General features: G+C 31.9%; 2 protein-coding genes across 3 annotated transcripts; one reads left to right on the top strand and one right to left on the bottom strand.

Annotated features, from left to right (window-relative positions):
- The first annotated feature begins 1,176 nt into the window (after nucleotides 1–1,176).
- On the top strand, nucleotides 1,177–4,603 carry LOC101511253 (uncharacterized). Of its 2 annotated transcripts, XM_027335219.2 has the most exons (7): nucleotides 1,177–1,195; nucleotides 1,360–1,464; nucleotides 2,314–2,586; nucleotides 2,918–3,052; nucleotides 3,617–3,673; nucleotides 3,932–4,066; nucleotides 4,249–4,603. In XM_027335219.2, exons 3-7 carry the CDS (start codon nucleotides 2,320–2,322, stop codon nucleotides 4,312–4,314), a joined length of 660 nt encoding a protein of 219 aa, XP_027191020.1. In that variant the 5' UTR covers nucleotides 1,177–1,195; nucleotides 1,360–1,464; nucleotides 2,314–2,319; the 3' UTR covers nucleotides 4,315–4,603. The 2 variants fall into 2 exon arrangements, with proteins under 2 accessions (XP_027191020.1, XP_004505752.1); XM_004505695.4 differs by lacking the exon at nucleotides 1,177–1,195 and having other exon boundaries at nucleotides 1,242–1,464.
- A 597-nt stretch (nucleotides 4,604–5,200) lies between these two features.
- On the bottom strand, nucleotides 5,201–13,793 carry LOC101510730 (uncharacterized). Its single transcript, XM_004505691.4, has 12 exons — nucleotides 13,015–13,793; nucleotides 12,633–12,749; nucleotides 12,357–12,549; nucleotides 11,936–12,102; nucleotides 11,665–11,836; nucleotides 10,805–10,866; nucleotides 9,194–9,275; nucleotides 7,433–7,490; nucleotides 7,135–7,259; nucleotides 6,663–6,746; nucleotides 6,505–6,575; nucleotides 5,201–5,769 (listed from the first exon to the last, which is right to left on the bottom strand). The coding sequence occupies exons 1-12, from the start codon at nucleotides 13,533–13,535 to the stop codon at nucleotides 5,640–5,642; spliced, it is 1,782 nt and encodes a 593-aa protein (XP_004505748.1). The 5' UTR covers nucleotides 13,536–13,793; the 3' UTR covers nucleotides 5,201–5,639.
- Nucleotides 13,794–17,936: the final 4,143 nt, after the last annotated feature.

Below are 17,936 nucleotides of genomic sequence, written 5' to 3'. Positions count from 1 at the left end.
TAATTGAATTGTATCTTCCCAAAATATTAAAATTAGGATGGTAAATTACGGCATTTTAATCCACCACGCAATTCAACATACGTGAAATCTTCGTTTATATAGTGACTCTATTTACATAAACAAATAATTATGCAACTTTATAGGTTGGTGTTGAAATAAGTTAGGCAAAGCAACAACAAATGAAAAATTATAATAGTATTGTAAGTTTTGTAACCCAATGAAGATCATTAAGTAAATCTTTAAAAAATATATATAAATTAAATATAATATAAATATTATTTTAGTAAATTGTTGAAGTAAGAAACTCCGTCGAAACGAATTATATGTTTTATGTCAACATGTAATACATACATATAATAATTGTTTCAAAAGACTTTATTTCTCACTTGTCTTTTCTAAGAAAAATTATTCACTTGTATGGGTCTCAAATAAGACAATCTCTACATAAATCTCTCCTTGCGAGTATAAGTTGATATCTTTAACCCTAAAAAACTATTTCATCGTTTATGTTTAACTGTATATGTTGTATATGTTGATTACTAGACGATTATAAAATTTAAAAAAAATTAAAAATATTTTTTTAATATTTTGTAATTATAATATTTTTAATTTTGATTCTTGTAATTTATTTTATTTAATTTATATCCCTGCAAATATAATTTTATTTTAAAATAGTCTTTCAATTTAATTTTTTTATTCTTGTACCTCGTCGACCGACGGCAACTAAGTCGTATCTCATCTGCTTGTTTGGACTCTCTTTCAAAAATGTTTCTTATTTCTAATTTTCAATTTATTTTTTATTGAAAAGATTTATATAAAAATTATCACGGCAGTTTAACGGTGTAGAATTTTTATAATATAAATTAAATTATATAATTATTTTAAAATAAAATTATATTTATAAATTAAAAAATATTATAATTGCAAAGATAAGAAACATATTTAAACAAAAATATATATATCTATATTAAAATCCTATAATTCAATTTAGTTTATATACTGTAACGGTGAAAATATGATAATGTATAATTAAAGTGGAAAGAAGAAGACGTGGCTTGTTAACTGTGTTTATCGCATGTCAGCTTGTGGTTGGTGTTACTTACGGGACAACAAACACACGAGAATGCGAGGTTTTCATTGCCTTAACGCCACAACTTAACCAGCTTTGTTACTATCCACAGCCACAAAACTACTGGTCCCTTCCTTCCACTCCTTGCTTGTTATCTTTTTCTATTATTTTATTTTTTTTGTCGATATTATTATCTTTTTCTCTATTCTATCTCAAAATATCAAACCTCTATTTGATCTTTATATTTATATATTACAGTGGAAATTAATTTTATTATTCCCTCTCTCCAGTGCGAAGCCAATATTGGAGCCTTCACCCATACCCAGAAAATAATAACAATAATATAAAAATAAAGAAACATCAAGACAATCGGCCTTTGATTCTGTCTTTCACAGGTAATAACTAAACTAAACCTCTCACACATATATAGTTCAATGCTTTCTGTTGCTAAAAAGTCAGAGGCACTCACTTGCTGGCTTTACTGGAAATGAATACTTCACTTGCCATAATACATGTTTCATATAGTTTTTTATGATTATTTTAGATGTGGTTAGAATTATTGATGATTTTTTTTTAAAAGGAAAACTTATTAACAAAAATAAGTTTCTGCATGATTTAGATTAGAAGCAGCACAAGTATTGATGTCCAGCATTCTATTTCAGTTTTATTATTTTCCGTTGGAAATTTAGTATTGCCTTATGAAGGAAACAAAACAAATTATTTATAGTTGAATCAATTATTGTTTATTTGTTTATCAATTTGATGAACACTTTGGGTGCATGGATTAGGATGGTTAATTAACTTGATTATTTTTTATATGTTAATCAATTCGAAGAATTATATAAAATCAGAGTAATAAGTTATAATTGTTTGTAAGATATTATTATTCATGGCCTTTTGTAGTGATAATGGTCTTTATTTGGATTCCTTGCTGTCGGAGAAAACACCCAGTTGGGGTAAGGTGAAATCGTTGAATGAAGAACAAACAACTAATTTGAAATTACCTTTTTTAATGTGATATAACGAACTTAAAATATGAACTTATAATCTTCCTCTTTATTGACTGCGTGAATGCATGCTTTTCCTTGACAACTACGCGGAATCCAGAAATTTAATACTTCGTTCACATTTCAAATTGCCATTTTGTCTTTTATCCGCACACACAAAGATTGTTAAGAACAAGCATATCTAGTTTTTTTCGTTGCTAACAATGTTATACTTTCTTTTAATGAAACTGAGTGCAGGGCACAATGAACATTATGTCCACCCACCAGTGTGGTTGGCCCTTGAGAATTCAGGATCATCCGGACAAAGGAAGTATTAATAAGTCTCCATTTTCAGGGTATCATTCTCCCTCCAAAGGAGTGGACTTTCTTAATGTTTCTCATCATAAATGTCGCCGTAGTGCCGGAAAATGTAGGCCAATTTTTTCAAGATCAGTGAGTGACAAAATGGATCCCTATGATTCAGATGACAGTGACAAGAATAAATCTCAGAAGGATGATGAAATCAGAGGAGTATGTTGATTTCATAGTTGGCTTCTGTTCACGACTGCATGTAAATCATTGCATTGTTAAACATCTCAGCATTGCTTTAGAGCCTAATAGAGTTTAATAAGTATACAATGTTGAGAGTTCGACATTTGATGAAAATTTGGCCTAAATAGTGGTTGTAAAGTAGTGGACAATCCCCGTCTTACAAACCAGTTTTGTGGAAAATTCTTAGATAAAATATAAAAAAGGTTTATGCAACATCGAATCATATTTTATCATCTTGCTACAATGTATTAATAGTCTATTGCTGTGCATACCTCTGAATCTGACTTTTTTTAAATAAAAAAATGATCAGGTGAATAATGAAATGCTCAGAGAGAGTCTCGAGAAAATAGTCGGCACAGATGACTCCAGGTTTAGTGGATTTGATCTTGCCACTCTTATCAGGAAAAAATATGGAAAATCTTATGATGTTCAGTTGATTAAGAAGGTAAGTTTCTTACAAGTGAAATTGCATGAGTGATTCATGCCCTGAAATTTTTTAGATATGATATGAGGGTAGTTATTATATTGGTGCAGTGTTGTCAATTGTAGATTGCAGAAAATAGCGGTTTGTTCAAATTCTTTTATGCAACAGTGCTATAACACAGCTATCAAAAGTTTGTATTAAATAGTATATCGTGGAATAATAGTGAATTGATCAAATTCCACTCTGCTAAAGCACAATTAGCGCTGCAATAGACAGCTATTAACAACAGTGGGTGCAGTTTGATCTTATACATTCCTAGGACCTAAAATAGGAAATCTCTATTATATTATGTGTCCTCCTTTACACTCTCTTGTTTTGATAGATTTACAAAAGAGAGAAATAAGAATGAGAGCAAAAAGAGAGAAATTGAGTATTCCTATGGTTTAGAAGAGTAGAGACAACATTGTCTATGCTTCTTACATTTTCCTTCTCTTCTATTTCTCTCTTCTCAATATTTTTGCATATCCAAATAACATGTTAGGTTCTGCCTTTTTCCTTATTTTTCTGTTACATGATTTATGCTAGGAATTCATGGGAAGGAATCTCCTTGCTATGAATGTCATGTGGAAGTACATGGAGCAGGTAACAAAACTCTTGTGCCACATTTTGTATTTTCTATGGATATGATTCATGATATAAGTATATTGGTTTGCTTTGAGATGTAAATTTCAGATATCAAGATAAAAAGAAAGGAAAATACTAGACATCAATTCTGTTTGAATTTTTGTCATCAGTTGATAAAATTCTGTCATAATGGTTGTGTAACATTAACCAAAATGAAAACAGCTTATGGCTTATGTCATGTGCATTTATGTAATGATATTTTTTGGTATTATATAGAGATCATTCCCATTAACTGAAGAAGAGTATATTTTGAGGCTTGATGATGTTGCAAACTCATTAAAATGTTGGGGAGCTGTCTCACATATTCGGAACAGCCTAGCAAAGTCGAAAGAACGACCTCGGATAGGGAAGGTAAAATTATGTTCTTTTGTCGTATGTACAGGCTATCTAGGAGCTGTCTTGAACTTAAAAGATACTATTATACTGTATGTGAAACAAAAATCTTAAACAGATTCAATAGGTTGTGTTTACCAAGAAAAAAAAAATAGGGTGTGAACATGTTTTTTTCCCTAATTTCTTGTTATTTCCTGCAGGCTGTAAGCATTTTTATAGATATGGATGAGTCTGGTGCACGTGCAAACGAGTGGATCTACAAATAGATTGCACTGATGAGTTGAAATTCATCTCAAAGGTGGAGTCCATATCTAGCAGGACCACCTCTTTTTTGTGAACTTGGGGATTTAATATACATTTAGACTTGGATTGTAACAAAATCTACATAATCTTTCTAACGTTTCTGTTAGCATCACTTCAAGGCAACTGTATATTTTGTTCTTTCTCAGTTTTATAGTATTGGTGTAAATTTTAGTTAATATACAAGAAAACAATCCACATTAAATTTCTAATGAACTTCTCTTCAACTTAGAGGAGATATTAATGGTTGTGTTATCCTATGAGTGTCCATTATTATTTGAGAGTATCGCGAAAAAGCTGAATCTTTTGCAACTATAAACATTTCCAGCTGACGGTGTAACTGCTAGGATAGAAGGCAAAAATTTCATCTTTTTAATCATGAGTAAATAAAATTTCATCAACAATTTCAGTGGTTGATGTAGTTCAAATTCAAGATTAATTAATTACATTCAATAAATAGTTAATAAATATAACACTTCATTATCAATTAAATAAAATTAACCACGTTTTGGATGTTGTTATTCGTTAACATGTGTATAATTGAATACAAATTATGATTAATACAATACATATTATGTACATTAAAACTCCTAAAATCATGTATATTTCCCTAAAATAATCATGCATATAATTCAGATGATGAATTGATATCATGTATAACCTAAAAATCATAGTTAATAAAGTTCAAAATTGTGATTAATGAGTTGCAATAATTGTTAACTATCTAATGAACGTAATTAACCATATATTTAAATTGTGTTAAGCATCCAAATTGTAGTCGACATCATTGTCAAATTTATGTGTCAAAATATCATTTATGAGTAATCATAGGTGCCCACTCAGAACTCACGGTGCCAATTAATTCAATCACTTTCGTCATAAATTTGCAATGTACATCATCAGAGGTATGGGAGCAGGAGTTCACTTATCTACTTTCCCTTCAAGCCAGTATTTATTGTTGATAACTTACAATTCACAAGTAAAGAGCATAGAGGCTAGAAGCAACACATTCTACAAAAAAAACTGCATACTGGTAAAAATTGCAAGCTACAATTTACATACTATCTAATCCATTTGTGTCTGTTTTCTTTACAAAAAAATATAAGCCGACCTAACTTAAGCAACTGCACAATCACCTCTTCTTGGACTATCACATAAGGAACCGGATCAGTTATATAATTCTATATAAAATCAAAGATAACTCTTTGCTTTGAAGGATCAAGACTACAAAAGTTTCCTTTTCTCTCCTCGTCTAAAAATGAAAGAAGGAAAACCTGAATTGAATCGTTTTTTAAGAGCTGTTATTTTGAACTGGCTGCAGCTGACACGGGTCCTCCATGGCTGGTGAGTTTAAGAGCTTCCTGAGAGAACGATATTGCAGGCGGACATTCTCTCCAGTTCCAATAATCTTGAGCAAATACCTGTACAAAAGGAAGATTGACATTAAATGTTGAACTAGTATTCCAAAGAACGCAGACAAAATATATTTATATAAAGTTTTTAAATTAGCCACATAGAATATGTTAAAAAAAAAAGCATCATCAACAACCAGAACCCACGCATTGCCCTCAATAATTATCAATGAATTAATCATCATAATTGTCTCACACTGTACAAAAGACAATGTTGTTAAAACTATACAGGATAATGAGTCAGCTCAGGTTCAGCCATTTGAACTGAACGTAATGCCCTTTGATATTTAGGGCAGCATAAACGGTCAAGGGGTAGCAGTTAAAGTCGGAGAGAAAACTTTGTGCATAGTTCCATACCATGGCTGTGTGATTTCTTATGGGAACAAGCATCCCAGATAATTCAATCTTATCTTATAGTACTTCATTATTTGCATATGGCCTTTTATTTTATTTTTTTTGCGTGCCAATTTTGTATAGGCATTTGTTTAATCTTTCATGGATGGTTATCGAAGACAACTTGTTGAATCCATCATTTGAGCTCACATTTATCCTGTTACTTCGAAGAAATATACAAGGTTCTTAACATCCCCTTACACATCTAAAAAAAGGAAGCTAAGGCATAATGGAAGTTGACTAATTATGTGCAAGAAACTTACTTTTAATATTTTTACATCAAAAGTAACTTATTTCATAACATATCTTGAGCCTAAATGCAAATTTAACAAAATATTCTTGATAACTCACCAGCCATTCAGACACTGAGACGTAATGACAGCTTCTTTTCCAACAAATTTTTCGGGTGTTCTCCTGTTACCCTGTAGAAATTGGTGGTTTATAATTCTCTTGACCGTTTGATACAGTAGTAGCCAAAAAAATAAAAAAGTACAACTGACCATGTTTACCTTAATAATAACCTTCTCATTTACTGAAAATGGATATTGTACTCTCCGCTGGAGTCCATCAGCAGAAGTAAAATCTCCATTTTCCTGAAATAAAAGTGCTAATATACATAAATTTGTCTCCTCAAAACTCCATTCTTACGGTCTATAAAATTTTGTTCAGTCAGAAAGTGTATCCTATTAATTAATAAATTAGCCTTTACTTGTGTGCTAATTGCTACTTCTTCCATAGTCAATCTCATCAAAATGGACACAAATCATGGATGAAGGTCAATTTGTTTCATGGGCTTGCTGAAGTCAATTTATAAAATTATATTTCAAAATCTGGAAGTACTATGATTGTAATAGCTTATATGTAGCACAGCTTAACATTACTGCAAGGAGAGAAGTTTAATTGAGGTTCACACATACAGTTCACCGACCATTACCACTCCACCGCATAAAGAAAGTCAACTAAGAGAGAAAACTTTTATACCCTGTTCACTCTTCTGATTGGATCAATTTGTTCACCCATTTCTTTCCGCCGCTTTCGAAGAGCAGCATTACGAAATAGCCTTCGGTCATCCTCATGTTTGACAGCAGCAGCTGCAGCTCTAAGAGCTGAGAAGGAAATGATATCACACAAAATTAATTAAAAAAAAAGTAACAAGGAACCAAATGCATCAAAGACAGAAAGAAATGACATGACCAGCTAAAAGCCTACATTATATGACAAGTTTCTGTTTAGATGGTTGAACTGAAACAGAATAAAACTACAGAGCATCAGTAAATACCAAGATTAGGGATCAGAGAACCGGTCTCAACATCAGCATTGCAGAGGCTGCATCTTGACTGTGACAGAAACAAGAATTGTAATTATGATATTTGTCTCTTCCCATGTAAGAGTGATAATGACAAGTCAACACTGAATGGGAATAGAAAATCAAACAACACAAGTAAAACCAAAATAAAAATGCAGATGCATGAAAAATAACAAAGAGCAAGAAAATAAAAGCTTAAATACTTCAAGCCTGTGTTGTAATCTGTTAATCTTGGATAGCAGCAGGGAACAGCTGACCACAAAACTATAATTGTGGTAGAGTGTAGCAAGATGGCCACTATTCTAATATTGTTTATATCTGTTAAATAATTAAGATTGTATAATTAATACTATATATGAAAAATCAATTTATTTTCGTTTTTTGGTTTCCCAGGGTGTCAACTTATTGGTAAAAGCTTGACATTGTAACCTTAAGGAACAAAGTCCAAATCTCGTATGAGACAGTTGTAAAATGACCATTAACGTCACCGTTATTAATTATATATTTTACTATAACAAGTAAAAACCTACTTCTTTTGTCGGACAGCTACAACCTACTAGTACTTAAATTCACATAAAAACAAACAGATAAGATTCTAATTCCAAGCCCACTCCACTTCTTTTGTAGAGGGCCATCATTCACTAAAGACAAAATGAACATAAACTTAAAATAACAATCAGAATCCTAAAGCAACAATCACTCAGTGGCTCCTTAACCTAAAACAAAACGTAGCTGCTGTGTTCCCTTATATCAGAAACAACTTGGGAGTCCTAAAATGGTCCAAAAACAAAAGGGTGGCAGAAAAATGCTGGTAGAGTTGGTCTTTACAGGCAGGAAGACCGCCAGAAACAGTGAGAAAGTCCCGGTGTGGTCCTGTAGCGCACGCGAGGCTGCAATTCTGGTGTTATTTAATGCTTGATATAATTGTACAATTCAAGGCATTACTAGCATAATGTTGTTTACATTTCGTTGTAGAAACTAAATGTTACCATTTAGTTGTGTAACTTGGGGCATTCAGGCGATCTTCATACTTACCATAAGTGACAATGACTACACTAGACCAATAATTTCTGTCAAGGATTCTAAGAATCTAAAACGCTACCGGGCGTCATCTCCATAACTGCACAAGGTTTCATACATTTTTAAATTTAAATATGAACCTTTAGAACCTAAAAATCATAATTATTGTTCACAATATTGTACATAACCCATCAAATCTAATTTTAACCCAATCAACCCCTCCCCAAATTTAAGTTCATTAAAGGGCATACTGATGGAAAAAAATAATTATCTGTGGCAAGATTCGGGAAGAGTCGGACTATGGCGGATTTACGGTAAACAACATTACCTTGCATTTGCAAAGAGCCTATGACTTGAACTTGGGACCAGGACTCCAACCTTTGCAACAAGACTCCCCTTCCCCATATGGAAGATTTATTCAATACATTAAAGATTCAAGAACAATTTAATGTCTATAGATTCCTTACCCTTAGCCTGCATATAATCCAGAACCTAACTATCAAACTTCCTATTTTGTTGTAGCCACTAATCATCCAGAAGCCCCCAGACAGCAAAAGAAGTGCAATCTTGAAACATTAGTAAGGTAAGTCTACAGTGGCCACCTATGGTTCAAATGCAAAGCTGTCACTTTCATCAGCGGTTGGCTATCATTTCTTAATGCATAGATGCAACCTGTGTATGCTTGATGACTAAAGAGGACAGAGTTCTACTTACTGTTTCAATGACTCTCCTCAGTGTGAGACCGCCAAAGGAATGTCCACATGAGACAAGCATTGCATCTTCCAGGAATGAGCCACTGGTAAATTGGTAGAAAAGGAAAATAACAGATATTAGAATAAAATTGAATCTTAGAATATGAAGGTTGTATTTTTCTTTTTTGATCTTGAAAAATAAAAAGGTACAAAACAAGGCAATACGTGAGTTAAATAGAGAAGCTCAACATTTAACAGAAATTAATAAAAGAATGCACATATTGCATTTAGACTTCAAAAGATTCATAAATAAATTTGTCTGCGACAAACCAAGTATCTAGAAAACCCAAACCAATACTCCGACCAGAGTTTTCCTTAACACAATGTCATCAAGAGCTTTACTATATAACCTTTGAAGCAAAGATGTCAAAGAATCCTTTCTCTTCTCCATAATAAATATGAAATTTTACTTGTTTGGATCTATATAGCACAGACACACACACACAAGACATATACACAAACACTAGATACAGGACACGACACTAACTCATAGAGTGTCTAATATATAGGACACCGATGTGTGTGTATGTGTATATATATATATATATAGAGAGAGAGAGAGAGAGCAGGAGAGAAGTTAATCTCAGTTATCAATGCATAATTGTATGTTAAGAATTAAGATGATCTTATCATAGTACTCACTTTATATGCCCCTGAATATATTCAAGGAACTAAATATTTTTCAAGTTTGAACTACTTTTTATTTTGATTTGAGCATTCTGAAAGTTATTTAAAAGCCAAATGGAAGTTTCGTATAAAAGTCGTGTGCCCTTCAAGTGTTATGTTAAGAATCCAAAGTGTGCTGGCTAAGTGCCCAAGAAAATAATAAAATAATTATTTAATTGGACACCTGATGAAGAGTGTCTGACATATGCTGTGAGAGTGTTATATGGATGCCGGTGACGAAAGCGCTCGATGCTCGTGAACACTTCAAGAAAAAGAAGTGTCCATGCTTTCAATTGAGAACAATATATATTATATTATTTATTGGGAAATTTTAGATATGGCTGCAGACTGCATAATAACAACAAGAACTCTCTTCACAGAATCACACATGCAACAACACTTGCATGGAGTAATAAACATGGACAGAGCAATGAATTAGAAGACACCATGGCAAGGCACCATATTTTCTTGAGAGATAAAATAAGAATATGGACAGCTCAAAGATATTAGTTTATTTCCATATACTTAATCAAGGAACCAAGGAGCAAATAAATAATTTCGGAATAATAAATGATTTCACAACAGTAAAAGAACAAACACCATCATAGATTCCAAAGCTTTAAGCATATTATGCTCTAATAGGCAATAGCACGGCATCATTTTCATGTACCTCTGCAACTGCACTATGAACAATCCACTGAAAGAACTAGCAGAATGTTGTGAATTTCCCAAATAATGGATTTATCAATCTTTTGATTTTTAAACAACTTTCATGGCAACTTCAATTTATTTATTTGTTAGAAAACTTAGACAACATCAGGTGAGGTTGTGAACAACCACATACCATCAAAAACATTCTTCTCTGATAAAATGCTTAATCAATTGGTTCAAGTTAAACTACACTTACGACAAAGGATCTGATAGAACACTTCTTAGTGATGGATCCTTGTTCACATTGCTTTGAGCAACCTGTGAATGAAAAGTTCATAAGTTACCTCATACATCAAGAACAATATTCTCAAAGGAAAATTGTACTGTAAGTTTTACATGTAGAGTCGCTGCATTAAATGCCAAAAAATACTACATGTGTAAACTTTTACTAATTACCGGAAACAAGAAGGCCATAATATAATTAGTTTAAAAGAACAATTTAGTCGGTAACTGACTATAGGACAATGGATGCTAGATAAAATAGTAAGTATTAGTTTGTATGTATCATCCAGGCACAAGAACTTCAATTCAGTGGTAGTTTCACGGTAGAACATTATAAACAAATATGGCCATTTCAAGTGGTTCATGAACTCATCCTCAATAGTTCACATTGTCCCAACATAAGTTAAAACTGAAAGTTGGTTAGTTACATTAAAATGACATTTGAGTCTTTGCACAGACACGAGAAAGTAAAAACCAAATTACAACAGAAAAGGGTGTGTTCTATGATTAATTTAGTGTCAATGGTTGTATGTTATCCCACTTTCCAATAGGAGAATTCACATTAAAAAGAATCACAGTGAATGTGGTCAGAGAGGAACTCTTGCAGCCTTATACAGCAGAGAAGTTACGGTTGGAAACAATAAGAATGCCAAGATCCCTGGACTATTCGGGTTGGGAAGAGAACAATGCTCATATTTCCAAAAGTGCCTCTTACTCTCTTAGCACGTACGATTATTATAGGCTAGGATTTTCTTTTTTATTATCTAGTCACATTAGGTTTGAGGCGATTTCCATAACACGTACTCAAAGAGAAGATTGGGAGAGATAGCTTACATCATCATTATCACATCTGCTACCTATCAGTTCTTCAGCAGCAAGGTCGTCCATAAATTGGCTTACAGATATTGGAACATAGCTTTGAGGAATAACATGACCAGCTGCTGCAATTGGAGAAGAATCTAATATAGCATTGCCCTGTGGCATGAGTCTATATGCAAGTAAAGTCCTACAGTCAAGGAGAACTCAAATAAGTTCCTTGAAAATGTAATCAGTTCTCACAAATACAAGGTTTTACACACAACTTATAAAATATATATATTAGCACCTTCCACCACTATTAGGACTCAAAAAACAATCTGGCGAAGCTCTATATGATGCAGCTGGATGTAGGCCTGCAGTAGCATGGCTAAGCGCCCGGCCTGTTATAAGTAAAAGATCTCCAGGCCCAGACCCACTGTCTGCCAGATACCAGCGGCCATTGGGGTCACATACCTAGAGAAGAGAACAGATCATTCATATAACCTAGGTGATAAATTAATTAAAAATTACAACATTTAACTATCATCAAACAAAATCACCTACAGGTATAACAAATGCATTAGATAATAGCACCCAACTTTACAGCCAATAGGCAAGTGACTGTTTTCTCTTCACTGATGATTGAACTAAAACAAACTTGAACTCTCTACTTTTTCAATTTACATAAAACAATAAATAAATAAATAAATAAAAAAAAAAAAAGACACCTGAAAACCAGGAGTGTCAGAAGATATCAATGTCAACAACCCCTTCTCAACTTCACCATTGACGGTAGGTTTACCGCCTCCTATGACACCTTTTCCATTTTGCAAAGAAGCATGTGAGTAGGTCCCAACAAGAACAGAAGAAGACACCTCGTTTGCAGGCAATGGAGCATCATCAAGCAATTGGTTAAAAACACTGCACAAATTAACTTTCTTTCTGTGAGCAAACACGTTTAAAAAGTAATAATAATAAATTGAACAATGAGAAACAATCCATACTCGCTTCTCAGGCGCAGATGCCTTGCAATGGCAGACAAAGCAACACGAGAAGCCTTTCCCATACACCTAAAAATATCAGCCATGCAAGGAGGAGATGAATCCCAATCCTCCAAAGCCCTGAAAAAAGGAAACACAAGTCACAATAAAAAATAACTCAACAACCATCCATCTCAAAGCAACAACCAGCACTTCATATTATGGCGTGTCCAGTGTCCGACATTTGTGACATCAACACATAATTTCATTCAATAACTCCTACTTTCTAAATATGTAAAATCAGTGTCTTCTTTGGTAATTTGTATAAACAAAAGATAAACAATTTCCATGGAAGATTATTATGAATCAATGAATAAAATTGATTTATACTAAAATATACTAGTACCTTCCTGCCCTATACATGTAAACCCCACGGCTTCCCTTCCCAACGCCAAGATGTGCCCTACTCCTGAAGAACAATCTAGCACCTTCCAATCCACATCGCATCAGAGAAGTATCTTCACTCCCTAATTCAATCAACGCCGCATTATGCTTCAACAGAGACGAACACAGTGTTTCCATTGCCCTAACATAGGACACCGCCGGTGCACCGTCATAAGGAGCAATGTCCGACAGCCGAACCCTCGCCAACTGAAAAGTAGGCGGCGCCGTCGAAACCGGCTCCCCAGACGGGAGACCCGCCGCGACAGGCGACGGAAGTGATTGGAATTGGGGTAAGCGGTGGGAAGCGATGTGAATAGGCGAATAAAGGTGAGATTGGGTGGCGGTAGCAGCAGCGGAGGTGGAGGAGGGTGACCTAAGGGAGGTGGCGGTTGAGGAAGATTGGGGATTGGTGGTGGTGAGTTGTGGCAACAGTACAGAGGGATTCTGCTGTTGTTGTTGTTGCTCTTGCATGATCACCACCATAAATCATTCTGAACTGTATTTCTACGATATGATGATGACTCGGTGAGTGGTGATGACTCGGTTAGGGTTTTCGTTTGTGGTGTAATTTAAATTCCAACAAGATTTTGTTGCGATCAATTGCCATGGCACATCATGGTTCGGAGCTCAACTGTATTTCTGTGGCTTTTACAAGAGGGAAGAGTGCCAGGGTTTTTTCAGCAGTGAACCAGTCTCTACTCTGAACTCCATTTTCCATCCAACTCCATTTTCATTTCATTTAAATTTACCCACTTTAATTTAATATTCATCCATCTTTTTTTTTTTAAATAATAATAATTTTCACCGTCTATTAAACAATTCAGTTTTCAATTTTACAAATTTATATATTAAAATCATGTGCTCTATTTGGATATTTTTAAATAAACTGAATAAAATAGCGTGATGGAAAGAAACATAGTTTTTACTCTGTTATTTGCATATTTTATGACCATATTTCTATTGTTTAAAAAATTGAAGGAACGAAATGAATTATATATTTTCTATTTCATTTCTTCCCTTGTTTAAAAAACGCAGTGTTATTTAAAATAACAGTTTATTTTGTTATTTAAATATAATTAAGTTTTTATATTAAAATAATTAAAATTAAATGAAATATAAGTAAAAAGCATATATAATAGTATAGTAAAATATAACCTAATTTGTTGAAATCAAATGAAATATAATTTAAATTTTGACTTCATAAAATATCTAAAAAGGTACATAATAGTGTAATAACATTTAATAAATAATAAAATATATTAATATAAAAAGATATTTGTTACTAATTTTTGTTTTGATGGATGATTTTGAATCCAATTCTTAAAAGTTAATTGTATTTTTATTATTTTTTTGATAGATTTTTTTTGTTATTTTTTAATTATGACATTATCAATTAGTCAAAAAGTTATATTTTAATTTCGTTTGACTATAATTATCCTCTATTTTTTATTTAATATAAACAAAAGTGTGCGGAACTAACGTGTTGTTGATCTAAATATATTACAAATATTTGTCATTAATGTATAAAATAATTATATTGATCAAATATTTAAAAATGCTATAGAAAATGTATCTTATACAATATGAATTCAAATTATAATTGACCGTGTATATAAACTAAATTCAAATTATATTATATTATTTTTTATTAATATTATTAGACTTAAATATAATTTTGGTCATTTATTTTTTACCTAATATTTATTTTGATCATCTATCTTTTTTATTAATTTTTGTCATTAATCTTTTATAGGTAATGTATTCTAGTCTTTTTTCACATTAACAATAATAGTTATAGCAATATATGGTCACTAAAATCGCTTCTCACAACTGTCAACTGGTGTCTCCAGTAAAATTATTTCAAAAAAATAAAACATATGACCAATAATATGTTTGCACTTGGAAAAAAAAAATTAATGCTTTAAAATATATATAAACTTTTTGATATGAAAGATATTTATTAAAGTTCTCTATATTTTCATATCATCATTGTTAAATTTGTATACATAATTTTATAACTAATTTAATATTAAAGTTCATTAGTTCATAAAACTAATCATGCCGCTGTTTTAAAAAAATATGATGAAAATGGCTAACATTCATTAATTATAAAAGATAAAAGACGAAAAATAATTAATAAAAAAAGATAAATAACCAAAACAAATATTTGGTAAAAGATAAATGGTCAAAAGTATATTTAAATCTTATATTTATATTGGGAATTCAAACTCGATATCACTATTGGAAAAATAAACAAATAGAGACATTTAAATAAAAATAAAAACACAAGAAAATAACATATAAATTCCAAAATCCAAGAAAAACTACAAATGATGTCTAATGACAAGCAAATAATAACACAATATGAAAAATATTACAACACATAGACTTATTTAATACTCCACGTAGCCTATAATACACCCACACCATTCAAAACAAATATGTAAACTATATCTCATAACACTCTAACACAAGAGTAGACAAAAAAATAAAAGAATCGTATACAAGATTAAAGCATTTTTAAGTGATGTGAATTGTAATGAAAAACTAGAGTCATATATATTGTCATCTCCTTTTTCTCTTGCTATTCCATTCCATTTCATCTCATTTCAAGAATCCAATTACATGCACATGCTACCTAAAAAAACTACAATCACACGTAGTCAGAAAAAGTGTTCCTCTGATGAGAATAACAAGGAAGAAATTAGACATCCTTCAAGACGTATTGATGTTGAGCTAAAATATCACTAGAATGGAGATTGAATAGGGATTTTGCTGTTTAAAAATGTTTTTCACGTGTTTTGAAAAACTATCCTCTATGAGATGATGCGAACCCGAGGATGATAAATTAAACCTTTGAATTTGAGTTGAGTAAAAGAAAGAGAAGATATAGATAATTACACACAACTTTTATACTGGTTCACCCAATGAAGGCTAGCTACTTCCAGTCCTCACACACTTGAGAGATTTTACCAATGATCAAACTGATTAACCTCTCACATAGGTTGATTACACCTTGTGTATTATATAGCTTCACCAAGCTTACAATCTTGTTTCTTACAAGTTTCAACTATTTCCAAGTGTAACTCACTTGGAAATTACAAAGTGATACGAGTATGATTGTTTCTTTTTGCTTAAACACTTTCTAAAAAGATATTTCAAAGATCTAGTGTAAGATTATAAAAAGTATAAAAAGAGGATGAAAATTGCTCTTTATATTGATGATGATGAGCATATTGACTTTTATAGAGATTTTGAGATGACATTTCCAAGTGGAAAATGCTTTATGACCGTTGGGATCTTCAATCAAAAAGTCAAAGGTCTTTCCTCGTATTTATGAAATTGCCATTCAACTGTCTTTGGACAGGTTCAATCCATCCTCTTGCACGAGGTTCAAAATTCTTAGGAACTTGGACATGTGTTGTCATTTTCTTTTTCCTTTCTTTAAGACGTGTAAGAGTTACATATTTGTCTTGTTAGCTACTGCCTTTTTGTAGGTTAATGTTGGATCGTTTTCAGCATGTGAGAGAGATATGTTGGGTTGCTTTCAATGATGTTGGGTTGCTTTCAAAGATGTTGACCATAGACCCATCCTAGTATAATTCGTCCTCGTACCTATTCTTTTGCCTTCTGACTTCTTTATTTCAAATGTTTTATTTATTCATTATTTAATACTGTTTTACCTTCTCTTAATGAATAAAAAATGTTTGTTTGGGTGAGGATGAGTATTATGCAGTTTTGAAGTTTCATCCTCTTGCGAGGTCATCCTCACGAATTCCAATCCTCCATATTTGAATCATATTTTTCTCCTTTCTGTCTTAATGATTAATAACGTGTTTTCTTATATGAATTCACTAAAAAACACACTTTAGTCATTAACCACAATAATAATCTTTTTAAATAATTTTGTTATCATTAAAACCATTTGAGATAGATTTTGTCTCAACAATTGAAGGTTGGAAGGACTGTTTGACGTATGGCGTACCGTGAATAATGTTGATAAGATAATTGAACCACTTTCAAAACTAACTTTCTTTATGACCATGTTATGAGCTATTAGGGGTGTGAATAGACCAAACTATACCATACTTTAAAATGTCTGAGTTTGGTGTACGATTAATTTTTTAGGTTTAAGTCTGGCATATAGAGCTGCCAATTTGACAAGCCCCCTAATTATTGGCTTCAGCCCACATATTGGAGGGGTCAAAAAAATTTATAATTTAAAAGGCCCCAAAAAGTAAGCCACAACCCCCTAAAATTTTGGGGGCTTAGTGGGCCTATAGGCCCATATTTTTTAAAAAAATTGATTTTTTTTTTGAGAAATAATTTTTTTTCGATTTTTTACCAATAAAAAAATTTCGATTTTTTTTTCGAAATTCTTTTATTGGAGAAAAAAAAATCAATTTTTTTCGAGAATTTTTTATTTATTTTTTCACAAATTATTTTGAGAAAAAAAAATATTTTTTTTAATTTTTTTCAAAAAAAAAATAAATTTCAAAAATTTTTCAAGAAAAAATCTTAATATTATCAAAATATTTGAGGCCTATAAGCTCCCTCTCTTAAGCCTCATGAAATAATGGACTAAGATTTAAAAAAAATTATTTTTATAGGGGGCCTAATATTAAGAGTTTAATAGGAAAAAAATTAAAGGGCCTAATAGTTGGAGGATTTTTTAACAGCTCTACTGGCATACAGTGTATCATAAGTTTTTTTTTGGCATGATTTGACATTTTTAAATGTTTGGTCTGGCCTGAAAGCCTATTTAAAAGCCTTATCCACATAAAAACATTTAAATGTTATATTTTACTCTTTTTTAAAAAATATGTTAAGCTATGCATTTATATAAAAGGAAAACTAATAAAATTATAATCAAATCTAATAAAA

The sequence above is a fragment of the Cicer arietinum genome, chromosome 6 (assembly GCF_000331145.2).
Source record: "Cicer arietinum cultivar CDC Frontier isolate Library 1 chromosome 6, Cicar.CDCFrontier_v2.0, whole genome shotgun sequence".
NCBI classification, from domain to species: Eukaryota; Viridiplantae; Streptophyta; class Magnoliopsida; order Fabales; family Fabaceae; genus Cicer; species Cicer arietinum.
This window is presented reverse-complemented; position numbering and strand designations above follow the sequence as displayed.

Bases quoted from the DNA above. Each gene is read 5' to 3' on its own strand.
- LOC101510730 (XM_004505691.4), bottom strand. From the start codon at position 13,535: ATGGTGGTGATCATGCAAGAGCAACAACAACAACAGCAGAATCCCTCT. The intron at 12,103-12,356 runs GTGTCTTTTTTT...TCTCTTCTCTAG, and splicing joins CTGACACTCCTGGTTTTCAG to GTATGTGACCCCAATGGCCG. The intron at 7,491-9,193 runs GTAAGTAGAACT...TTTCTGTCACAG, and splicing joins TGAGGAGAGTCATTGAAACA to TCAAGATGCAGCCTCTGCAA.
- LOC101511253 (XM_027335219.2), top strand. From the start codon at position 2,320: ATGAACATTATGTCCACCCACCAGTGTGGTTGGCCCTTGAGAATTCAG. The intron at 3,674-3,931 runs GTAACAAAACTC...GGTATTATATAG, and splicing joins TGTGGAAGTACATGGAGCAG to AGATCATTCCCATTAACTGA. The intron at 4,067-4,248 runs GTAAAATTATGT...TATTTCCTGCAG, and splicing joins AACGACCTCGGATAGGGAAG to GCTGTAAGCATTTTTATAGA.